We start from the raw sequence: 21891 nt of genomic DNA on the forward strand, positions 1-21891 counted from the left end.
TGATGCAGCTTAACCATACACTGGAGCATACTGGTTTGATCCTCCAGCAGCCTCAGCATTGAATCCTGCCTCCTCTCATCACGCTGCCGCCACATTTGAGCTTCAGCCCTGTCTTCAGCCCGCCACTTACTCTCTTCAGCCCGCCACCTCTCCTCCTGGTCATTTTGTGCTTTCCTGCACTCTGACATTATTTGCCTCCACGCATTCGTCTGTGCTCTGTCAGTGTGGTAGGACAGCATGAGCTCGGAGAACATTTCAACTTGAGTGCGTTTTTTTTTCTTTCTAAGCTTCACTAGCCTCTGGGAAGGAGAAGATCCTGTGATCATTGAAACACATGCAGCTGGTGGAGAAAAAAAAAGGGACAGCGGTATTTAAAAAGACACATTTTATAAAACAGTGGCTACACTCTTTCAGGGTAAACCTTGCTGTTAACATTACATACATAGCACATGTGCTTTCGTTACAAGGTTGCATTTTGCCTCTCCCCACCGCGTGGCTACCCCCTCAACCCTCTCCCCTCCCTGTGGCTAACAGCGGGGAACATTTCTGTTTAGCCACAGGCAAACAGCCCAGGCTCCTCTGAGTGTCCCCTGAAGAAAAGCACTCTATTTCAACCAGGTGACCATGAATTATATCTCACTCTCCTGAGGATAACACAGAGAGATAAAGAACGGATGTTGTTTGAATGCCAGCAAACATACACTGCAATGCTTTGTTCTACAATGATTCCCGAGTACGTGTTACTGGCCTGGAGTGGTAAAGTGTCCTACCATGAAGGACGCAATAAGGCTGCCCTCCCCAGAAACCTTTTGCAAAGGCTTTAGGACTACATCTAGGAGAACCGCAAATGCCAGGGCAAAGTAATCCTTTCACATGCTTGCTTTTAAACCACGTATAGTATTTTAAAAGGTACACTCACCGGTGGTCCCTTCTCCGCCTGCTGGGTCCAGGAGGCAGCCTTGGGTGGGTTCGGGGGGTACTGGCTCCAGGTCCAGGGTGAGAAACAGTTCCTGGCTGTCAGGAAAACCGGTTTCTCCGCTTGCTTGCTGTGAGCTATCTACAACCTCATCATCATCATCATCTTCTTCGTCCCCAAAACCTGCTTCCGTATTGCCTCCATCTCCATTGAAGGAGTCAAACAACACGGCTGGGGTAGTGGTGGCTGAACCCCTTAAAATGGCATGCAGCTCATCATAGAAGCGGCATGTTTGGGGCTCTGACCCGGAGCGGCCGTTCGCCTCTCTGGTTTTCTGGTTGGCTTGCCTCAGCTCCTTCAGTTTCACGCGGCACTGCTTCGGGTCCCTGTTATGGCCTCTGTCCTTCATGCCCTGGGAGATTTTGACAAAGGTTTTGGCATTTCGAAAACTGGAAAGGAGTTCTGATAGCACGGATTCCTCTCCCCAGACAGCGATCAGATCCTGTACCTCCCGTTCGGTCCATGCTGGAGCTCTTTTGCGATTCTGGGACTCCATCATGGTCACCTCTGCTGATGAGCTCTGCATGGTCACCTGCAGCTTGCCACGCTGGCCAAACAGGAAATGAGATTCAAAAGTTCGCGGTTCTTTTCCTGTCTACCTGGCCAGTGCATCTGAGTTGAGAGTGCTGTCCAGAGAGGTCACAATGGAGCACTCTGGGATAGCGCCCGGAGGCCAGTACCATCGAATTGTGTCCACAGTACCCCAAATTCGAGCCGGCAAGGCCGATTTAAGCGCTAATCCACTTGTCGGGGTGGAGTAAGGAAATCAATTTTAAGAGCCCTTTAAGTCGAAATAAAGGGCTTCATCGTGTGGACGGGTGCTCTGACTAGGAACAAAAACCTATTTCACTTTGTGCAAAAGTTACTCTTTCCTGAAGGTAAAAATGAAAAGCTAGGCTTGTAGGGCCATAATGCCAGTAGTGTATTACAAATTATTTTGGATCAGTTTGATGTGATTGTGTCATTATGTTGTTTGTGATGCAAGTTTATCCTAGAGAACAAAAAGTAGCAACTCTAGCAGAAATAAATTTACTATACTTATGTATTACTTAGGGGCCTGCTGGTATATTAATCCAGAGAGCTCTATTTATTTTTTTAAATTTTGCAGCCATAATTTCTTTTGTAAATGCAGAAGAATGTAGTAATCTTAACTTTTTTGTTCAGAAATATAGTCTGTGGAAATATGGGGCCTCATCTTGCAGCCCTGGTTCAGGTTGGACTCAGAATGTGACCTGTTCTGTTGACAGCACATTTTTCTATCATAATCTTCAACATATTAGATTAGGGTCATTAAAAATTAAACACAGTGTGGAGGAATTTGTAGAAAAAATTGTAAGTGAACGACACTGCCCTCTCCTGGAAGCAAAAGCAATTTAAAATGTAGGTTCACAGAAAGCACTGTTTCAGAAGTCCCAGGATGTGTTTACAAGGTGCATGTGAATTGGCCACAGGTATATTGTTTGGCAATTGAATAATTTTTGTATGGATGGTTTAGAGTGTTTGGCCCTAATATATACAGTAGATGACTCCAAACATGGAATCATCCCAGCGCACATTTTAAATAGATTTAGTTTAAGAATTATTTGTGTTCTGTGCAAAACGGCAGCTCACGTCTTTTGTTAGGTTATATGAAAATCCGTTTAAAAATTAATACTTTAATCACTCAAAGGAATGTATTCTGTGAACATTTAAAACTCCCAATAACACAACTGGGAGTTATACCATCACAAATGTCCGATAATGATCCCAGGACTGGAATATATTGAATGTATACTGAAAGAGAAAGTATGAGATGACTTCTTAGATTGTTACAGCTTTCTAAATTATAATAAAGGAAATAATTCACATCATTAAAATCTGTTCGTTGCAAAAACATTAGGCTTGTATGTTGTGGTTCGGATCCTTGTGCATGTAGAAATGGGAATTGATAATAGAGGCTTTATTGCTACCTATAGTTGAAAGCAGACTGCAGTTCCACTGTATGAAACCCCCTTCAGAAATTGGTGACATTGGAAAAAAAAAATCAGGAGTTCTGCAGAGGACGAAGCACTGGTGGTGCAATTTAGCACTTTGAAATATTCTTGTGTCATTATTTTTATTCACAGACACCACTGCCAGAACAAGAAGGCCCATCGGCTGGAACTGTAGGAACTTTTGAACTCATGAGCTCCAAAGACCTAGCCTACCAGATGACAATTTATGATTGGGAGCTCTTCAACTGTGTGCATGAGGTATGGGGAATCTAAATAGCATCTCAGTATTTATTATTAAACATTTAGTGTAGATGCAGATACTGTTTGCCAGATTTTCTCTGAGTTTAACTTGTAGAACCTTAGCAGTTGCAAGCCTTGAAACTATTAAATACTATTCCAGCCACAGCAAAAATATAAAGTATATAAAAGAAATGTCGCCTAATACTGCATTCTATATTGAATTACTTTGATATGTCTCCTTGAGGGTATTAAACTGTTACTACCTAGTCTATATTTATGCTTTTAATGTGCCTTAGTGGTTGTCTACTGAATTTGCAATGCAAGCTGAATCCTTGCCAGCTGTATCATGCACACATTTACTGCACAGCAAGTTTAAAGCTTGAATAATTTAGAAATCAATAGTGACGTCTTACTCCTCTCCACCCCCCGAAAAAACAGACATCTGAAAACCAACCCTGTTTTTTCTCTCCTAGCTGGAGCTGATTTACCACACATTTGGAACGCACAATTTTAAAAAGACCACAGCAAATTTGGACTTGTTTTTGAGAAGATTTAATGAAATCCAGTTCTGGGTGGTCACAGAGATTTGTCTTTGCTCCCAACTCAGCAAGCGTGTTCAGCTGTTAAAGAAATTCATTAAGATAGCAGCCCAGTGAGTATACATTAGTATATACAGAAAGAGGCTGAAATACATGCCACGTTTTTAATATATTTGTTATTTGTAATTTTTACAGAGAATCAAACAGAGCTGAAAAAGCCTAATTAATCTTGCCCATGCCTGTTAATGCAGGATTGTTCCCTGTTACTGTTTGTCTTCCCCTTTTCTGTTCATCTCCTCTATTTACCCTTGCTCCCTGAATTCTTAGAGCCCTGTTCTGCAACCACCCACATGAGTAATTCATTGAGTTCAGTGGGACCAATCCACTTATGTTACTTGCAGGATAACGTCATTTACATTCTTCTGAGGTAGAAGTCCCCCAAGCAGAGTGAAAGTAGAGCAGGAGAGGAGCAGGGTGAAAGTGTAGAAAGGCTCCTGTTAGCCTCACTCTGTGGTATTTTTTCAGACACCCAAACTTTGTTATTGTCTCTCTCTTTCCAGCTACCGAGCTTAAAGATGGATAGCAGCAGGACACATGGAGAAACTTCACAATTAAAGCTTATTATAACATTCTGCAATACTCCAGCTGAGTGATACATTTTGGGTGACTCATTACAAAAACTAAGCATTTGCACATTTTGCTGGAATATTGCAAATTATCCTAGTTTTGCCCCCCAAAAAGTATGGCTTAGTGAAAACAGATAAGTTTGTGAGAAAAACAGACAATTGACCCCCAAAATAGGCAAAATGTAAGCTCACTTGCAAGCAAAGTATATTTGGCTAGGTACCTTGCCGGTGGGGATTGCTGATCTCTTACTTGTTTGTTAATATCTCATCATTTAAAATAACTTAAAATTACTTGGAACCTTCAATTTGTGCGCTTAGGGCTTGATTCCTCACCACTGAATTCAGCAGGAACTTTCTGTTCACTTCAAAGGGAGCAGCGCCACAACTAGCCTATGTAACCAGAGTTCTTAGCACTGTTACCCTCTTCTTCCCTCCTCCCAATCCCTGCTATTGTTTGTTACACCCACCTGTTGCTTATTGTCTCAGAGTAGATTCTAAACTCCTCAAGGGAGGAACTATATCTTTCTATGGGTTTGTACAATGCCTTGGATGATGGACCCAGATCTTGACTGGGGCCTCTGGGTACTATTATAATACAAATAAGTAATTTACTCTTAAAACATGAAAAAATATTTTTGCATTTTATAAGTCCCCCATTTTTAAAAGTGTCGTGAGGGAGTGGGGGAAGAAAGGATTACCATAAAATAAACTCTGAATTCTGCTCCAGAAATCATAATTTTTCATATCCCAAACCCATGCCCACATACAACTTGTACACAAGCACTAGCATGACCAATCCTGCTGCATAGGGGGCCTGATATTGCAAGGTACTGAGTCCGTTCTGGAAATTGCTGAGCGCTCTCAACATTCACAAAAGGTAGGGGAAGTTTAAGGCTCCTTAAACATCTTATAAGAAGCACTCAGCATCTCACAGGATCAGACTCCTAGTAAGGTAAATAGAACATACTCCTGTAGTCTCTAAAAACGTTATCTCGTTCTTTAAAGGGAAATTGTAAACCAGAAAGCAGGTCTGACATATTCTGTCCAGTAGAGGGCAGTAGGATACATACACACAAATGAAGAAGGTTTATTCCTCAAATCAGTAGTGTGAAATGGGAAAATGCATAAATGCAAGTAAATGAAGATATTAAGGTAAATTTAATAAACCTTTAAAATCAAGCATCTTCAAAATAACAGTTAAACTTCACCTTAAGAAAAAACAGGGAAAATAATCAATCATAAAGTGCCCCAGACCCATTAGATTTCCCAGTGTCACAGGGTTATGCTATTTAGATCAGCTTGATGACCTGTTTACTTCCATGTTTCTGGTCTCACTACAGTTCTAAAAATAAATGGCTAAACCTGACCTGCTCTACTGAGACCTCTGTGTCTCCTAAAGGCAGGGAGTTCTGAAGCACAAGATTTTCCGAAATAAAAACTGAGCTGGCAGATTTATTTTCAGTGGCTGCAAAAGAACTTTAAACATTATGGAGCTCTTTTTTACCATATAAATTGTTGCCATGGTAACAGGTGCTACAGAACATAGTGAAACAAATATAATGTGCGGAAGAATTAGAACAAAACGAGCCAAGGGACTGGGTTAAAAAAAGGTGGGCCCAGGCCTTGAAGTAATATCCCTGTCTAAATTTGCACATGAAGAGCCTTGATAAACCAGTAGCCGAATGAGAGTAGAATCCCTCCTGAGAGCAGAGGAAGGTGCACTAGACTTATTAGGGAGGGAACTCAGTTCAGTACAGCACTGTTAATCTTCCTGGGTAGCTGGTGGTGAAACTGTGTGGCTCTGCAGCTTTCCTGGCATACTGATATTCAGAGATAATGGCTGCTGAGCACCTTGGTTCCATATTGTGCCTTGGTTCCATATTGGTTCCAAAAGAGGGGTCCCCACTTTTCCAATAGGCATGTTGTCTATGCCTTGAAATGCACCCTTATTGGTGCTCATGCCCCTAGGGGAAGTTGCCTAACCAGATGCGGGCTCATTGTACTGAGCCTGGTGTACTTTCAGCTTACTGTGCAGTGGTTGCTCCTGCCACTTGCTGGGTAAAAGTGTGCAACTCACCAGGTTCACAAGCTTGGAGTCTTTGAAATAGAGGAAGAAATTAACTATATTTCCAGTGGTGTCTTTCAGTGCTTCAACACAGATACATGCGTGCACATGCACACACATAGACTTTCTATGTATTGTCTCTACATACACGTTATTTAAACGAACCACTTTATGCGTATACACAAAAGATATCCACTCACTCTTCTATGCCTCCTTTCTCTCATCTCGATACACACTAGTTCACACACAGTCATTAAAAAACTCTCTCCATATGCACACCCACAAAACATTCCCCTATTTCAGCCAAAGGATAGTTGCAAGTTGCAGCTTCCTTAAATAAGCCCACACTACACTTGAATACTAGTATTTTAATATTTATTATTTCTACTGAACCCAGATTTATGCTTGGTGTCTCCCAGAACAAGTAAAGACATGTTACCATCATCAAAGCAACATGTGAGGGAAATAATTTTGGTAGCAGCATTGGAAGGTTGGAGGGTGGTAAGCTTGTTAAAAAGAAGACCCGAGAGCAGAAGTGGTCACAGTAGTCAGTAGATGATTAGGTTGTGAGCAAGCGATTTGACCATCAGGAAAAAAAGGAAAGGGTATGTTTTTTGAAATGTTGTGAAGAAAAAGCAACAGGATGTGGCCGTGGCTTGGACGTGAGGGAAACAGAGCCAAGTTAATCCCCAAGGTTACAAACCTGGGTGATGGCATTATGGTGACAATGTTCACTAGTATAGTATACTACAGAGATAGTTTTGGGAGGAGAGACTATGAGCTCGCTCTTGGCCATGCTGAGTTAAGGTGAAGATCAGCAATACAAGATGAGATATCTGAGAGAGGATAAAATATTCAAGATTTAACTGAAGTAGAGAATAATATTTGAGAATCACAGTTTGAATCTCTTGCTTTTATAGTTTCCTTAACATCCTACCACCCAACCTTTGCAAATCAAATAGCAAAAGAAGCATAGGCCTAAAGATTTCTACTTTGGGCAATTATAGTAACAAACATAGCAAATCATTTGCAAAGATGTGGCATATCAGATATTCTGTAACATGCAGTTACATCCTTCAGTCCCTCCTGAGCACTAATGAAGGAGCACTCTTGTATTGGAGGCTAGGGCAGATTTAGTGCACCTAGTATGTGCAATGGATATGTTGTAAAGGGTCTTTATAATGATGAAGATGACAGTTGGCACTTATTTAATTGAAAGATCCCAAAGAGTTCAAGAAACTGCACAATTTGGTTACAGACTATGTAGACAGCGGTCACTGAAACAGCCATCTCTGGGCATCTGCCCCTTGAATCTGGAGTAAGACTCTTCTGCGGTGTAGACAACCTGCCAGCCCACCAAGTTCTGTAGCTGTGGGAATGTAAACTATGCTTCTCCCACTGTTTTTAGCATTCCTTGGGCCTTAACTTAGTCTAGTGTCAGGAGATGCCCCATAGTGCACGGGTGGGAGGGAAAGGTGTTAAAATGCCATGGATTCCTGTATGCCAAAAATGACATCAGATTACAGGAAAACTGGCAGTCAATTTTGAGGCATGAGGGGACAGAAGTTTCCAAGTGAATTTGATCAGTATAGATACTATTATCCTGGGTTTACCAAGCTTCTCATTATGCTTTGAGTCTGAGATTCAAACAAAACTCAGGGGGAAAGAGGTTGCAAAATGATGTGTCTCAAGTCCACTGGTGAAGTTTGCCAGAACGTAATCAAACTCAAACCAGAGGCTTGTATTCCACTCTCTTCAGGACCTCAGTTTTACTTCTCCTCTGATTATATGCATAACATTAAAAGTCTGGATCTCTTGTATTTCAGCTGTAAGGAATACAAAAATCTTAATTCCTTTTTCGCTATTATAATGGGACTGAGTAATGTTGCTGTGAGCCGCCTTTCACTAACATGGGAGGTAAGTGATAGCTACAACAGTTCTGAGACCTTTGGTTGTAATTTCTGCTTTTAGTAAGCAACAACATCCATCCATCCATGTTATTGCTAGAATTAACATGGTTAACTGGGAGAGAGGGAGGCATGCCATTCTTCACGACTGTAATTCAGTTCCTGAGAGGAGAGGTTACTACTGTAGGCTAAAAGCTTGGAGACGTCCCATACCATTAATGAGCATTTGTGTAGCACAATACTGAGCTGCTGTGTTTTGTTTTGTTTTACAAAAAAGGAGGTAAAGAGGGAGGCAAAATTATTGGGGGAAGCAAGGTGAAATTACATTTCATGGCCCAAATTCTCCTTTACCCCAGTGTAGCCCTCCTCCAAAAATTCTGAAAGATTTGTCATGAAATTTTTTAGCAAAACATTTTCATCGAAATTTCCATTTTTATAAAAATGTTGACCTGTATATACTGGTTGCCCATTTTTTGGATATTTCTGTGAACATTTTTCATGAAAAATAGAAAAATGTTTGGCCAGGTTGCTGTGATATGTCAGTGATATATTACTGGTGTAACTGAAACCAAAATATAACCGATTGCATTTAACATGTTTCTAAAATCTGGCCTGAAAATGGGGATTCGAGGTACCATCAGAAGGCAGCAGTTTACAAAAAGACCTCAACCTGAAATCTAAATGTACACCTTCAATTTGCAGCCAGAGAAGCCTACATTTATTTTTCTGAATACCAGCATAAACCTTCTCACAATTAACACTGAAGGCATGAATTTGAAGGCTAATTTCTAAATAACTGGCCCTTTATTTCTATCTGCTGGGGGTTTTTAAGAGGGCAGAAGTTCTAAGCAGACAAGAGGTGGAATTTAATTAATTTACTGTGTACAACAAGCTGGAATTTACAGTAGATATGGGGATTGAGCTGGAAGGGGGAAGAGATAATTTGTAAGTGAAAGAGGTATGATATTGTATTCAGATAAATGTTTTCACACTCTTTTGTTCAGCAGAGCACTCAGGTTATCAAGACATAATCTAAGAGTATCTCTACTGGTTTTTTTCAGGATATATACGTGAACATCATTAGTAAAAAGCAGGTCCTACATATTTATTCTTAATGTTCATATGCAGGTATGTCAGTTGCACACACAAATCGGGTATTTGCAGGTGCATATGGCCACTTCATTCACAAATACCTGATTTGTATGCGTATGGAAAATAGGCACACAATTTGTTCATGTCCATCATTAGAAATGAGGCCCTTGTTGTGGTACTCTATCTTGCTATAATATGCCTATTAAATAGAGGAATACTTTACTGCAGAATTGACTTTAAGGAAATATTTCTTTATTGCTTATGATGCCCACTAAATGTTGTAATGTGATTTGATCAGAAAATATATTCAAATTTGTAATGCAAATTAGAAAGCTGACATGTTTTAATTTGATATATGAAAGTTATTGTGAACTTAGAAGCTGTCTTTTTCACATACCAGTATCCACATCCAGTAAACTTGCTCAACATTTATTTATTATAGTATAATGTGAGATAGAAAGCAACTATTTAGTAATGTTCCACCATATCCTTTATTCACTGTGGGCATAGCTGACAAAAGTTCATTTTCAGTGTCTATTGTGAACTGAAAAGTTATTAATTAACTTAACCCAAACAAATGAATACTGACCCTTGGATGCCAGGCAAATCAAGGATTTGTGTAATAGTTGATGATACATTTGGCTTAACAATATCTCCTGGAAATGCCCAGGTGGGGTTTGACTGACTTGTGAATATTCCAAAAGGCACACAGTCATTTATGTGAATGATCCAGCTGAAATAATACTGCCCAAGGTATTTTTGTAAATTGCTTTGGTTCAAACAGGCTGTCATTAAGAATGGGACTGAACTGGAACACTGAATTAAACTTTCATTTGCACTTTGGATCCAGATATGAAAGTGAATTACTTGGCTGCAGCATGTCACAGTAATGGGCCAATTCAATGTCTGAATCTGAACATCTCAAACTGAGTAACTTCAGGATTGGATCCAAATCAGGATCCAGGTTTTGTAGCTCAGTCCCATCTCTATTTATAATCTGGTTGCTAGGAGATGTGCTGTATTTTATGTTACCACATTGTTCCAGAAAGAACAGTTTTTCCTACTTTAAGGATGTTTACAAGAAACATACACAGTAAAATGGTTATACTGAATGCAGATTAAATTTAACACAGTTTTCTGTTGTTTTTGTTTTATTAACAGAAACTTCCAAGCAAGTTTAAGAAGATCTATGCAGAGTTTGAAAGCTTGATGGTAAATGGCAATAGATCCTTTATTCTGTGCACAATCTGTACTAATTCAGTTTCTGAGTAACTGATTTGAATTCCTCGATACAGAACATTCTATATGTCCTTGTTTGAATTTAAGAAGTTTATGATCCCATTTTAGTGCTGCTAAAATAAGCATGTATGACTAATAAATTATACCCTTAGGAACCTACTTTGACAGAATTTATGTATCACTTAAGGTCAATCTGGGACACTCTGAAAAGATTTATAACATGTTTTCCCATTGTACATATGGGAAATTGTATTTTCTAACATGGATTTTTTTTTTATTCTGGTGTCTGCAAATCCATTAGAGGGAGGGAAAATGTGAAGTTTCTATTCAAATAAGCTGTTTTGTAATCACACTTATATCTTGCCATTTGATAGGAGAACTGTTAAATTTAATGAAAGCTGTCCTTGTTTTGAAGCTGCACTTTTTAAAGCTGCAAGACAAAGTAATTACATTTAATAAACATCATGTCTTTTAAATGAAGCTATACAGTGTCTGCTTTTTGATCCATGTTAATAATTGTCTGATCTCTTCTTTTTTTAAGGATCCATCAAGAAACCATAGGGCCTACAGGCTTACTGTAGCTAAACTGGACCCTCCTATAATTCCCTTCATGCCCTTACTTATAAAAGGTAATCTAGAAAATCTGCCAGCCTTATTCATGTGAAAGTTAGTTGTCAGATATTTGAAGAGTGAAAGGCAGTAAGAGAAAGTAAAATTCAATCTCAGTGGAAGGTGCAATCCTCTTTTCTATTAAAAAAAAAATCATGACATGGAAATCGGAGAAGGAGTTTTCAGTAAATCTGAACGTCAGACTCCAGTTGCATTAGCCTTAGTGAGAAATCTTTCAAAGTTTCACTCTAATAGAAGGAGCATGTTTTTTAACAATTAAATGGTCTGATTGTTGAAACTGAAGAGATAGAGATACAGTGCTCTGCTGTTTTGTATGTCATAATTCAATTATCTATAAGACTACTGCATTTATTTCTATGCAGACATGACGTTTACTCACGAGGGGAACAAGACATTCATTGACAATCTAGTAAACTTTGAAAAAATGGTACGTACAGTATGTTCTCAGCTGTGGTTGTATGTTGAGATTTACAGTGGTGCAAAAGAGAACTGATGGTTTTATATAAGACACTTCTATGTACAAAATAGGCACACAAACTTCAGTTTCTTCTGAATCTGAGTTGCATTGTTGCCCCTTTGAGGGCAAGCTTCCAGGCTTGGTAGCTCTCCTTCCTGTTGGAGGGGGAATCGGTGACACAACATCAGGGTTATGTTCCAGTGTAATTTATGTATTTACAAATGTACACAAGTCCTGTTTACCTAGAACAGCAGTGGCAACAACTGCATGCAGGCAATTTCCTTTTGCAGAAATCTCAACTAAGAGACATTTTCCTGCTTCTGAAAAGTGGGGGTTTTGTCATTGTCCGTATTGGTTACTCAGGGTATGTCTTCACTTCACAGTTAACTCAGATGATCAAGCCTAGCCCCAGTGTAAACCACCACATTGCAAGGCCCTACCCAAGTTACTGTGTCCTCCTCTTTGCTGCACTCTGCCATGTGTGCTACTAGGACTAGTGGGAGCATATTCCATGGTTCTTTGTGCTGCAATAAGCTGAGCCACTCTGATTCTTTCCCAGTGAATTGTGGGAGAACTTGTCTGCCCTTCAAGCACTTGGGGGAATTGTGGGAAGGTCTTGAAGGATTATCAGCACTTGAGTGATTAGCCTGTGTGCTCACTGCAATGTGGGCAGATTATCATGCCAACTGAATGCATCACTCAGATTTTAGCCTACAGCCCCAGACAAGCCAACTAGCCTGGGTTAAAAGCACTGTCAACTTCAGGTGAGAGGTTCTTTTTGGGGTGGAGAAGGCTTCGGGGGTAATGCCCAGGTAGCAGCCTGAGTTAGTTCTACGGTGAAAGCATACCCTAACTGCATATAAACACACTCTGTTCCCTTCTCCTGCCTCAGCCCAGAGCTTTCTTCCTGGGAAAGAACTGTTTGACCAGGACTTCATGGTTTAATTAGGTGGGCATAGGTGCTAGCTCTCCTTTCTGAAGTAGCTGTGCAAAACACAGAAACCTCAGACAGGTTTGCCTGGAGTTGGCTTCTGGTCAGTCTCCAGTCTGACAAAAGAAAGTGCTTAATCCCTTTAGTGATAATCTGGATGTGGTTACTGTACGGTATCTCTAGGTCCAGGCCATCCAGTTAGTTCTTGCTATGCAAGATTTCATACTGAATGCTTATATATTGATGATTCATAACATGCATAAAATTAACACGTTCTGCCGTGACCATATATATTTGTGGTGGTAATTATTGTAACAGTGAATCAGGAGAGCATTCAGATTTTGTGTGTGTATGTGTGTACGTTGGCTGCCTATTGCTATAATATACAGTTGTCAATTCCAAGCGGACGACTGACTTCAGACCATTGTTTGTCTCAAGACTTATAGAGTCTGCCAGCCATAAGAAGGAATTTTTCAAATGTGTATCTCCACAACCTGGTTTTATTAGTAGTAGATTAGAAGATTTTAGAGGTAGTTTTATACAGCAATACAGTGTTACCCCTTTTAACCCAAGCAGTTATCCAATATTTAGGGTCTTGTGGATTGTTTCTGATAGGAATGGAAATAGATGATGGAGTCACACATTTCTTTGATGCAGTCCTGTTCCCCTGAACACAGTAAGAATCAAACAGGAAACAGTTTGTGGGCTTACAGTTCCAAGCCTCTTCTTCAGCCCACACTGTACCCAAAAGTGCTCTCTCTTGGGGTATGTCTACACTACAGCTGGGAGCGTGCTTCTCAGCGTGGGTCGACAGACACATGCTAGTTCTGCTTGAGCTAATGTGCTAAGAGATAAAAGAAATTGGGAAAGGAAGGAGAAAGATTTGTAATAGATAGGAGACAGAGCAGATTAGTGCGCAGCTATAAAAGGCACCTGATGAACAGGGAACATCCACAGTAAGAAAAAAGGTGATTTTTTTTTTTTTAGCATGTGCTAGCTAACACATTGTAAAATGCTAGCGTGGACAAGGCAGTTTGTAGTTTTCACCTGTGTTATCAGGTCAAGATAAATAAATGGGGGGAGACTATTGTTTATCTCAGTCTTTTAACTCATGTTACAACTACAACTGCCTGGTCACATGTTAGTTACCATGTGTTAGCAAACACAAGCTAAAAAATACTTTTTTTCCTAGTGAAGACACGGCCATGCAGTCACATACTACTGGCTAAATTCTGCTGTCATTTACACTGGTATAAATTCTGACCAACACCATTGTCAATATTCTGCTACTTTCATGTAGTTTTAGCTAGAAACCAGAAAACAGGCAGTGGCAGATTTTCTCTAGGAGCCATATCTAGCCACTTGTCATTTCTAGCTATTTGTTCCACTGATTGATGGTGCTAGCATATATAGTTAACTCTAGTTGCTTCTGATGGTTAGGAATTATTGATCTGTCCTGAATTTCTTCATCCTTTGGAAAACAGTTTCTTTTGATCCACCCTGATTATGAGATTTTAAGTTTTATTCTTCTTACAAATAAAAATCTCTTGATGATCCCTACTGAAATCCTTGTTTAATTCTAAAAAAGGGTGTTCCTCTGCTTCAGGCGTAACTACAGTGCTGTGTCTCACCAAAGAGTTTCAGTCCCAACAGCCGATAGGTTACTGACAACTGTCTGCTTGCAATCGGCTACCCAGACTGGAAATAGCACCTAGCAGAATAAATTACATCCCTCCAACCAACACAGCTTTCTGAATCACTCTCATTTCTGTTTGTTTCAACTGTATTTTTTAAAAGACTGATACTTTTTCAGACTTGTGAGAACTCTTTCATATATTATTTTCTCACAAGTCTTAAGTAGTAAATCATAGCCTGCTTTCTGTGCGCCCTTGTAATCCTGTTATGGGAAGCTGGGAGGGGGCAGCAGATAGCAGGAGTTGGCCCCCAGGTTCATGGGGGCATGATCAATATTTTTGTCAGTAAATAGATGTTTGAATTATTAGCATACCAGTATCAGAGGGGTTAGTCTTTATCCACAAAAACAATGAGGAGTCTGGTGGCACCTTAAAGACTAACAGATTTATTTGGGCATAAGCTTTCGCGAGTAAAAACTGACTTCTTCAGATGCATGAAGTGAAAATTACAGGTGCAGGCATAAATATACTGATACATGAAGAGAAGGGTGTTACCTCACAAGTGGAGAACCAGTGTTTGCAGGGCCAATTCAATCAGGGTGGGTGTAGTCCACTCCCAATAATTGATGAGGAGGTGTCAATACCAAGAAAGGGAAAATTGCTTTTGTAGTGAGCCAGCCACTCCCAGTTTCTATTCAAACTCAAATTAACGGTGTTAAATTTGCTAAGTAATTGTAGCTCTGCAGTTTCTCTTTGAAGTCTGTTTTTGAAGTTTTTTTGTTGAAGTATGGCTACTTTTAAGTCTGTTATAGAATGTCCAGGAAGGTTGAAGTGTTCTCCTACTGGCTTTTGTATGTTACCATTCCTGATATCTGATTTGTGTCCATTTATTCTTTTACGAAGAGACTGTCCGGTTTGGCCAATGTACATGGCAGAGGGGCATTGCTGGCACATTATGGCATGTATCACATTAGTAAATGTGTAGGTGAATGAGCCCCTGATGGTTCATATGATTGGGTCCTCTGATGGTGTCGCTAGAGTATATAGGGGACAGAGTAGGCAAAAGGGTTTGTTACAGGGATTGGTTCCTGGGTTAATGTTTCTGTGGTGTGGTGTGTAGTTGCTGGTGAGTATTTGCTTCAGGTTGTGGGGCTGTCTGTTAGCAAGGACTGGCCTGCCTCCCAGGGTCTGTGAGAGTGAGGGATTGTTTTCCAGGATAGGTTGTAGATCGTTGATGATGTGCTGGAGAGGTTTTAGCTGGGGGCTGTATGTGATGGCCAGTGGTGTTCTGTTGTTTTCCTTGTTGGGCCTGTCTTGTAGTAGGTGACTTCTGGGTACCCATCTCGCTCTGTCAATCTGTTTCCTCACTTCCCCAACTAGGTATTGTAGTTTTAAGAATGCTTGATAAAGATCTTGTAGGTGTTTGTCTCTGTCTGAAGGATTGGAGCAAATTCGGTTGTATCTTAGGGCTTGGCTGTAGACAATGAATCGTGTGGTGTGTCTTGGATGGAAGCTGGAGGCATGTAGGTAAGTATAGCGGTCAGTAGGTTTCCCGTACAGGATGGGGTTTATGTGACCATCACTTATTTGCACTGTAGTGTCCAGGAAGTAGAACTCTTGTGTGGACTTGACAGTGGACGAGAAGCTGGATATGAGTCAGCAGTGTGCCCTTGTTGCCAAGAAGGCCAATGGCATTTTGGGATGTATAAGTAGGGGCATAGCGAGCAGATCGAGGGACGTGATCGTTCCCCTCTATTCGACATTGGTGAGGCCTCATCTGGAGTACTGTGTCCAGTTTTGGGCCCCACACTTCAAGAAGGATGTGGATAAATTGGAGAGAGTCCAGCGAAGGGCAACAAAAATGATTAGGGGTCTGGAACACATGAGTTATGAGGAGAGGCTGAGGGAGCTGGGATTGTTTAGCCTGCAGAAGAGAAGAATGAGGGGGGATTTGATAGCTGCTTTCAACTACCTGAAAGGGGGTTCCAAAGAGAATGGCTCTAGACTGTTCTCAGTGGTAGCAGATGACAGAACGAGGAGTAATGGTCTCAAGCTGCAGTGGGGGAGGTTTAGATTGGATATTAGGAAAAACTTTTTCACTAAGAGGGTGGTGAAACACTGGAATGCGTTACCTAGGGAGGTGGTAGAATCTCCTTCCTTAGAGGTTTTTAAGGTCAGGCTTGACAAAGCCCTGGCTGGGATGATTTAACTAGGAATTGGTCCTGCTTCGAGCAGGAGGTTGGACTAAATGACCTTCTGGGGTCCCTTCCAACCCTTATATTCTATGATTCTATGACTGGTCCAGGCTGAGGTTGATCGTGGGGTGGAAATTGTTGAAATCCAGGTGGAATTCTTCAAGGGCCTCCTTCCCATGGGTCCAGATGATGAAGATGTCATCAATGTAGCACAAGTAGAGGAGAGGGGATAAGAGCTGAGGAAGCGTTGTTCTAAGTCAGCCATAAAAATACTGGCATACTGTCGGTCCATGCAGGTACCCATAGCAGTGCCGCTGACTTGAAGGTATAAGTTGTCCCCAAATCTGAAATGGTTGTGAGTGAGGGAAAAGTACCATTACTAGGGCCCTATAGACTTTGTCTTCACTGCCAAAAAGGTCCGTTTTTACAATAACTACCATGTGTTTGCTATCTTGCTGAAAATCGTAGTGGAGAAAAGTGCAGTGTAGCTAGACAACGTCAATATTGTACCCTCTACCCAGATTTGATCTCACCTAACTACATTGCAGTAAAAGCTGTCTGTGACTTATCTCCACTAGGATTTTTACACACCATGCATTAGCTTTCGTACTGGAAAAAAGCATCTTTTTTGGCAGTGAAAATGAAGCCATAATTATCTGGGGGAACTAGGAATTGTTAAGCTTGTGAAGTTGTAAAAATGCTGCAGTTGCAAGGTTGAGCACATACAATTTAGGAGCTGCAGGAAGGTAAAGCAGTAGTGAAGAGGACTGTAGTAGACCACAAATGCAACAATTAGGCACCTCAGACACGTTTATCTCTCAGCTCCAAAAACAAGCCTCTACCATTTGAGGCAAAGGAGAAGTCCCGTAGCTGTTAGTAGTAGTAGTTCCTGTTTACTCCCTGTGGGCTAGCCACTAGAGGGCAACGTGCAACCTACCAAATCAGTGCATAACAATATATTACATACAAGTTGTACTGCTTTTGTACCTGTCCATTTTTTACCAGTTTCACAGGTTTTTGTAAATAGATGGGATATGCCAGGCAGGCCCTTTTCTAGATCTGTTGTTCTGTGGGAGGCTCCAGGGGCTGGCTCTCCATGTGGAGATGCTATATTCCATACCACATTTGTGTCCTCAAATGAATTCAAACATGGTCTTTATCTTTTCCCTCATGGTTCATTTGAAAGCCATTATTTACCATCCTTTCCTCGCATTCCCTGTTTAACCCGAGTTCATGTGACTGTCATTGCAGCATCATGTCTTCATAAGGGAAGGCAGGGGATGCACTTCCTTTGGAGCTTATGTCAACACTATTCCTTAAATCATCTGGCAGTGTGATCAGAGATCAATTTACCTGGCAGCCTCTGCACACTCTGCTTCCCAGTATGTCACAAAAGTGGCACCTGCAGAGGGAATAGAAGTTGCAAGGTGGCTCTGAAACGTAAGGCCTACCTTCCTGTGGCACCACAAGACAATACCATCAGGCCACAAAGCTGGTCACTGGTTCTTCTTTTATTGAGGCTCTTCAGCCTTGAGGTGTGAAATGAGGATTAAAGAATTTGTGCATATTGGTTTTCAGGTTTTATGGTTATGAACAAAAGGGATTTCACATTCTGATCCTTATGCAAAAAAAAGGCAAACATTCTTTTCATTTTTGGAACATAAAGATTATGCAGAAAGCGTGTGACTAAAGCCCCTGGTAGTTTTCTGTGGCATATATGAATATTTATAACATTTAGAAGCTTAGGCTAGGAATGGATTAGCAGATAATGTGCTGGTCTGCTGCCCACTCTTCTAGGCAGCATAAAACTTGAAACAGTATTGTTATATATAGTTTATATATATATATATATATATATAGCATGCTGATAGTGGCAGTTGCTATTGTGTTACGTGGCTGGTTCTATTTCAGATGGCTCCATGTTTAGGATATGTGGCTTTTCAATAATGGCCTTTCTTAGCATAGTGAGTAAACAGAGGCTAATTTTTGGAGATATTAACCTGAGGCAATCCCAAAATGAAGAAAAGTTTAAGGTGCTAACAGTTGAACTTCTATGATAATGTTTGCTCACTAATACAACCCTTCATCTACATGTAGTAAAACTCTGCTATTAATGGATCAAAAGAAGAGAATCCACCACATTTGCAAGGCAATGGTAAAAGAAATCTGTTTTCTCTTTATGAGCCAGTGATAAGTCCAACTCACACCTTTTGTGTCAGTACTTGTAGAGTGTACGGGACAAACAAAGAGCCATGGAATGGGGCTTTATGTAGAATGTATGGTGTGCTTCTGGGGTCATCTCATTGGGTTGAAGCAACATATTCTGCTGTGTTAACTCCCACTTCCAAAATCCTTGCTGTTGTATCATTGCCTGCATCCTTCTGAATGAAAAGGATTGGATGAGACTATCTTTAGAGTCATGCAACACCGCTCCTTAAAATGGAATTCTTCAGACAGTTCAGTGAGAGAAGATACTCCTATCCCAACAAGAGGCTAATGCACAACTTCCAGTTTCCTAATTTTGGATAGTCCATAAAGGCAGAAACTTAGAGTTAGAACTTTTGGAAACTCATACTCCTGATTTCTTTCATCTTTCTGAATTGCATACAATAGACTCATCCTGATCCCAAATGTTACTCCAATATACAGAACATCTGCAAAATAAAGAAAATACATGGGGTGAAAAAGTTTTAGTGATGCTTGTCTCTTACCACAAGGAAAGATTCTCAACCATAAAGTTGGATCCAAAACTAATCAAACTTTGGAGAATTTTGAATATTGCTCTTGACTAGATCCAAACTTCATGGCTCAGTTCAAATTTTTTGTGAACTGAGGCCTGAGACGCTGAAGATTTATAAGTATAGAAAGATAAGACTGAATGTTTCCAACAAACACCCAGCAATATACAGGTCAAGCAACTTTAACCATCATCTTGAAAGACAGAACTTTCAGAAGTGCCTCCCCTAAAAGAAGCAATTCTGGAAGCTGCATCAACGCATTAGTCAGCCAGCCTTGTTCAACGTTTATGATACCACTCCTGGAAGTACTTATTTTAAGGGAGTATTTCCTGAAATAGTATGATCAAAATAGCAACATCACTTGTGTGTTGGCCAAAACTACATGACTTCCACAGAAGTCTGTAACATTTCAGAGCATACTCAAGTGTTTTCCAGTTTGATTAGGTTAGACTTCCAGGCTTGATCCTACTTGGCGTGGTGCACTCTGGGTTGATCCAGCACAACGCTTAGATATGTCTTTGTCGTTAAGTATCTGAGTAGTCCTAGTGAAGTCAGTTGGACTACTCACGTGCTTAATGTTAAGCACATGCAAGAGAATTTGCAGGATTGGAGCCTTATATTGTAAACTCCTAAAAGAGAACACCATGCACACCTGTAGTACTAGACAAGTAATAATAATGGTTTGGAGAAGTGTAAAAAGAACTAAGGTAATGTAGCGTTAAAATTACTTTTACTTGAGGGCTCTTTATCTGTTTAATTGTGCATCTGTTTATCTAGAGAGTATAAAAAAAATCCTTGGTCCATATGCTCCAAAATGTTGGCAAAGTTGTGATGTGCACTCAGGCACCTCTTGGGCACTATCACAGGCTAGTTACCTATTGTGTAGGTATTAGATTTCTGATGCTGATCAACAATCGTGCCAGTATTGGTATACTTCACATGATGCATTAAAATGTCTGAGATTACTCCATTCATGTGTATGAAAAATGTCAGTTACAAGCCTGTTCTGGAGTAGTGCTTACCATTTGCCTCTGAGCTGTTGTATTAAGAGCTATTTCATTTTCACATAAAAGCCTAATCTGTGGATTTTTTTTTTTTTTTGTGAGGCATCTAAATTTAACCAGACAAATTCTCTCACTACTCACTAGTTGGAAATAGGCTATTCCACTGTATGGATTTATAATTTTCTTGATCATCTTAATTTCCAGTGTGTGTAAAACAGCCTGTTGAGAATATGCTGTGAAAATATGTTAACATATAACTATTAGAACATGTTTTAACATGTTAAATGTGTTGGAACACATGAAAACAAACTTCAGATTCCTTGTAGCAATAGCAATTTTGCCTTTTGAAACTTTTTTCCCACTTCTTTTTCTTAATTTACATAAGTAAATTAAACTACAAGCCTTCATGCCTAAATCAAACTCCCCAACTATGGAAACTCAGATTTACTCCTGATGTTGTAATTTAATTGATACTTTGCTCAGCCAGGAGAACATTATCTATCAGGTGACAATTGAGCCAGTGAGTTAAGTTTGGGGTTGCAGAATTAGATTTCAACTTCCTTCCTTTTATTTTATCAGCAGCAATTCTACTCTGAAACATTAGTGTAAAATGGCATTTCTTCCTTATCAGATCTACTCCCCATGTTTATTGAGTCTTTGTGGCTTACTTCAGTAACTACAATAATTTTTTACTACACTTTACTCTTGTTTCCACTGTAGCGCAAGCACATCTAGGAAGGACTGAGTTGGATTCTGTTCCTTCCTGTGAATTATCCACAAAATAAGTTTCAACTCTAGCTGTAGGGGAAAAAAAAAGAATCCGGGTTGAATTCGCAGGGCTGGTAGTTAGAAAAATCATGGGAGACATTCTGGTGCCACTGAAGTCAATGGCAAAATGCCTATTGACTTCAGTAGGGCCAGATTTCCACCCATCAGCTTTTTAATTATAAACTGAGCAGATTTCATCAGGAAATCAATAAACATGGATCCCCAGAATGCCATTTTTACAGTCACTTTTCAAAGCAGAGCTGCATTTTAACTCAAACCCTTAATAAAATTTGGAATATCTTAAAGTGCTAAGCAATTTAATGGAATGTGTTCTAGAATGTCCTTGCTGTTAGGAACTAGTGACCTTAAAATTAAATTTGAGTATTCACGTGCAGAGGGGTTTGGGATAACCCCTTTGTTTCATCTGAAGATGTGAGCAAGGTTAAACATTAAAGGAACTGATTTTCTCTTATACTAAGGCCCCTTTACACCACTTAGGAAATGGAAATCACATGTATGCCCACTTTGAAGCCTGTGTAAATGAGAATCAGACCCAAAATGTCAGGGCAAAGTTAAAATTCTGAAACTTTAACATCATTTGAATGTTTTAATTGATTTTGTCAGTGTCTTCAGATCTGTGTTTACTTCAAATGATGAAATACGATGTTTGTTTTCTGTTTGCACCCTCCACCACGAAGGACACTTAAAATACATTTTCTTTTCAGCGTATGATCGCCAACACTGCAAGGACAGTGAAATTTTGCCGAAGCCAATCTTTCAGTAAGTGAATTGCAATATGTGAATTGTCAGAATTATCACTGGTAATTAGAATGTTAAAAATGAGTTTGTTGTGGATGATAGAGACATACTGGATAAT

General features: G+C 40.1%; 1 protein-coding gene across 7 annotated transcripts in view; it reads left to right on the forward strand.

Annotated features, from left to right (window-relative positions):
* Positions 1-21891, forward strand: part of RAPGEF4 (Rap guanine nucleotide exchange factor 4) — a 226435-nt gene that overhangs the window by 201302 nt on the left and 3242 nt on the right. For 6 of the 7 annotated variants that reach the window (XM_048869498.2, XM_048869499.2, XM_075117964.1 and 3 more), the window contains 7 exons: positions 3082-3207; positions 3663-3841; positions 8246-8336; positions 10580-10630; positions 11199-11286; positions 11650-11714; positions 21740-21794. In XM_048869498.2, the coding sequence (XP_048725455.1) occupies positions 3082-3207; positions 3663-3841; positions 8246-8336; positions 10580-10630; positions 11199-11286; positions 11650-11714; positions 21740-21794 (655 nt within the window). The remainder of the gene's footprint in view (positions 1-3081; positions 3208-3662; positions 3842-8245; positions 8337-10579; positions 10631-11198; positions 11287-11649; positions 11715-21739; positions 21795-21891) is intronic. The other variant, XM_048869500.2, reaches the window with a different exon arrangement.

Source organism: Caretta caretta, chromosome 11, assembly GCF_965140235.1.
Source record: "Caretta caretta isolate rCarCar2 chromosome 11, rCarCar1.hap1, whole genome shotgun sequence".
Classification (NCBI taxonomy): Eukaryota; Metazoa; Chordata; order Testudines; family Cheloniidae; genus Caretta; species Caretta caretta.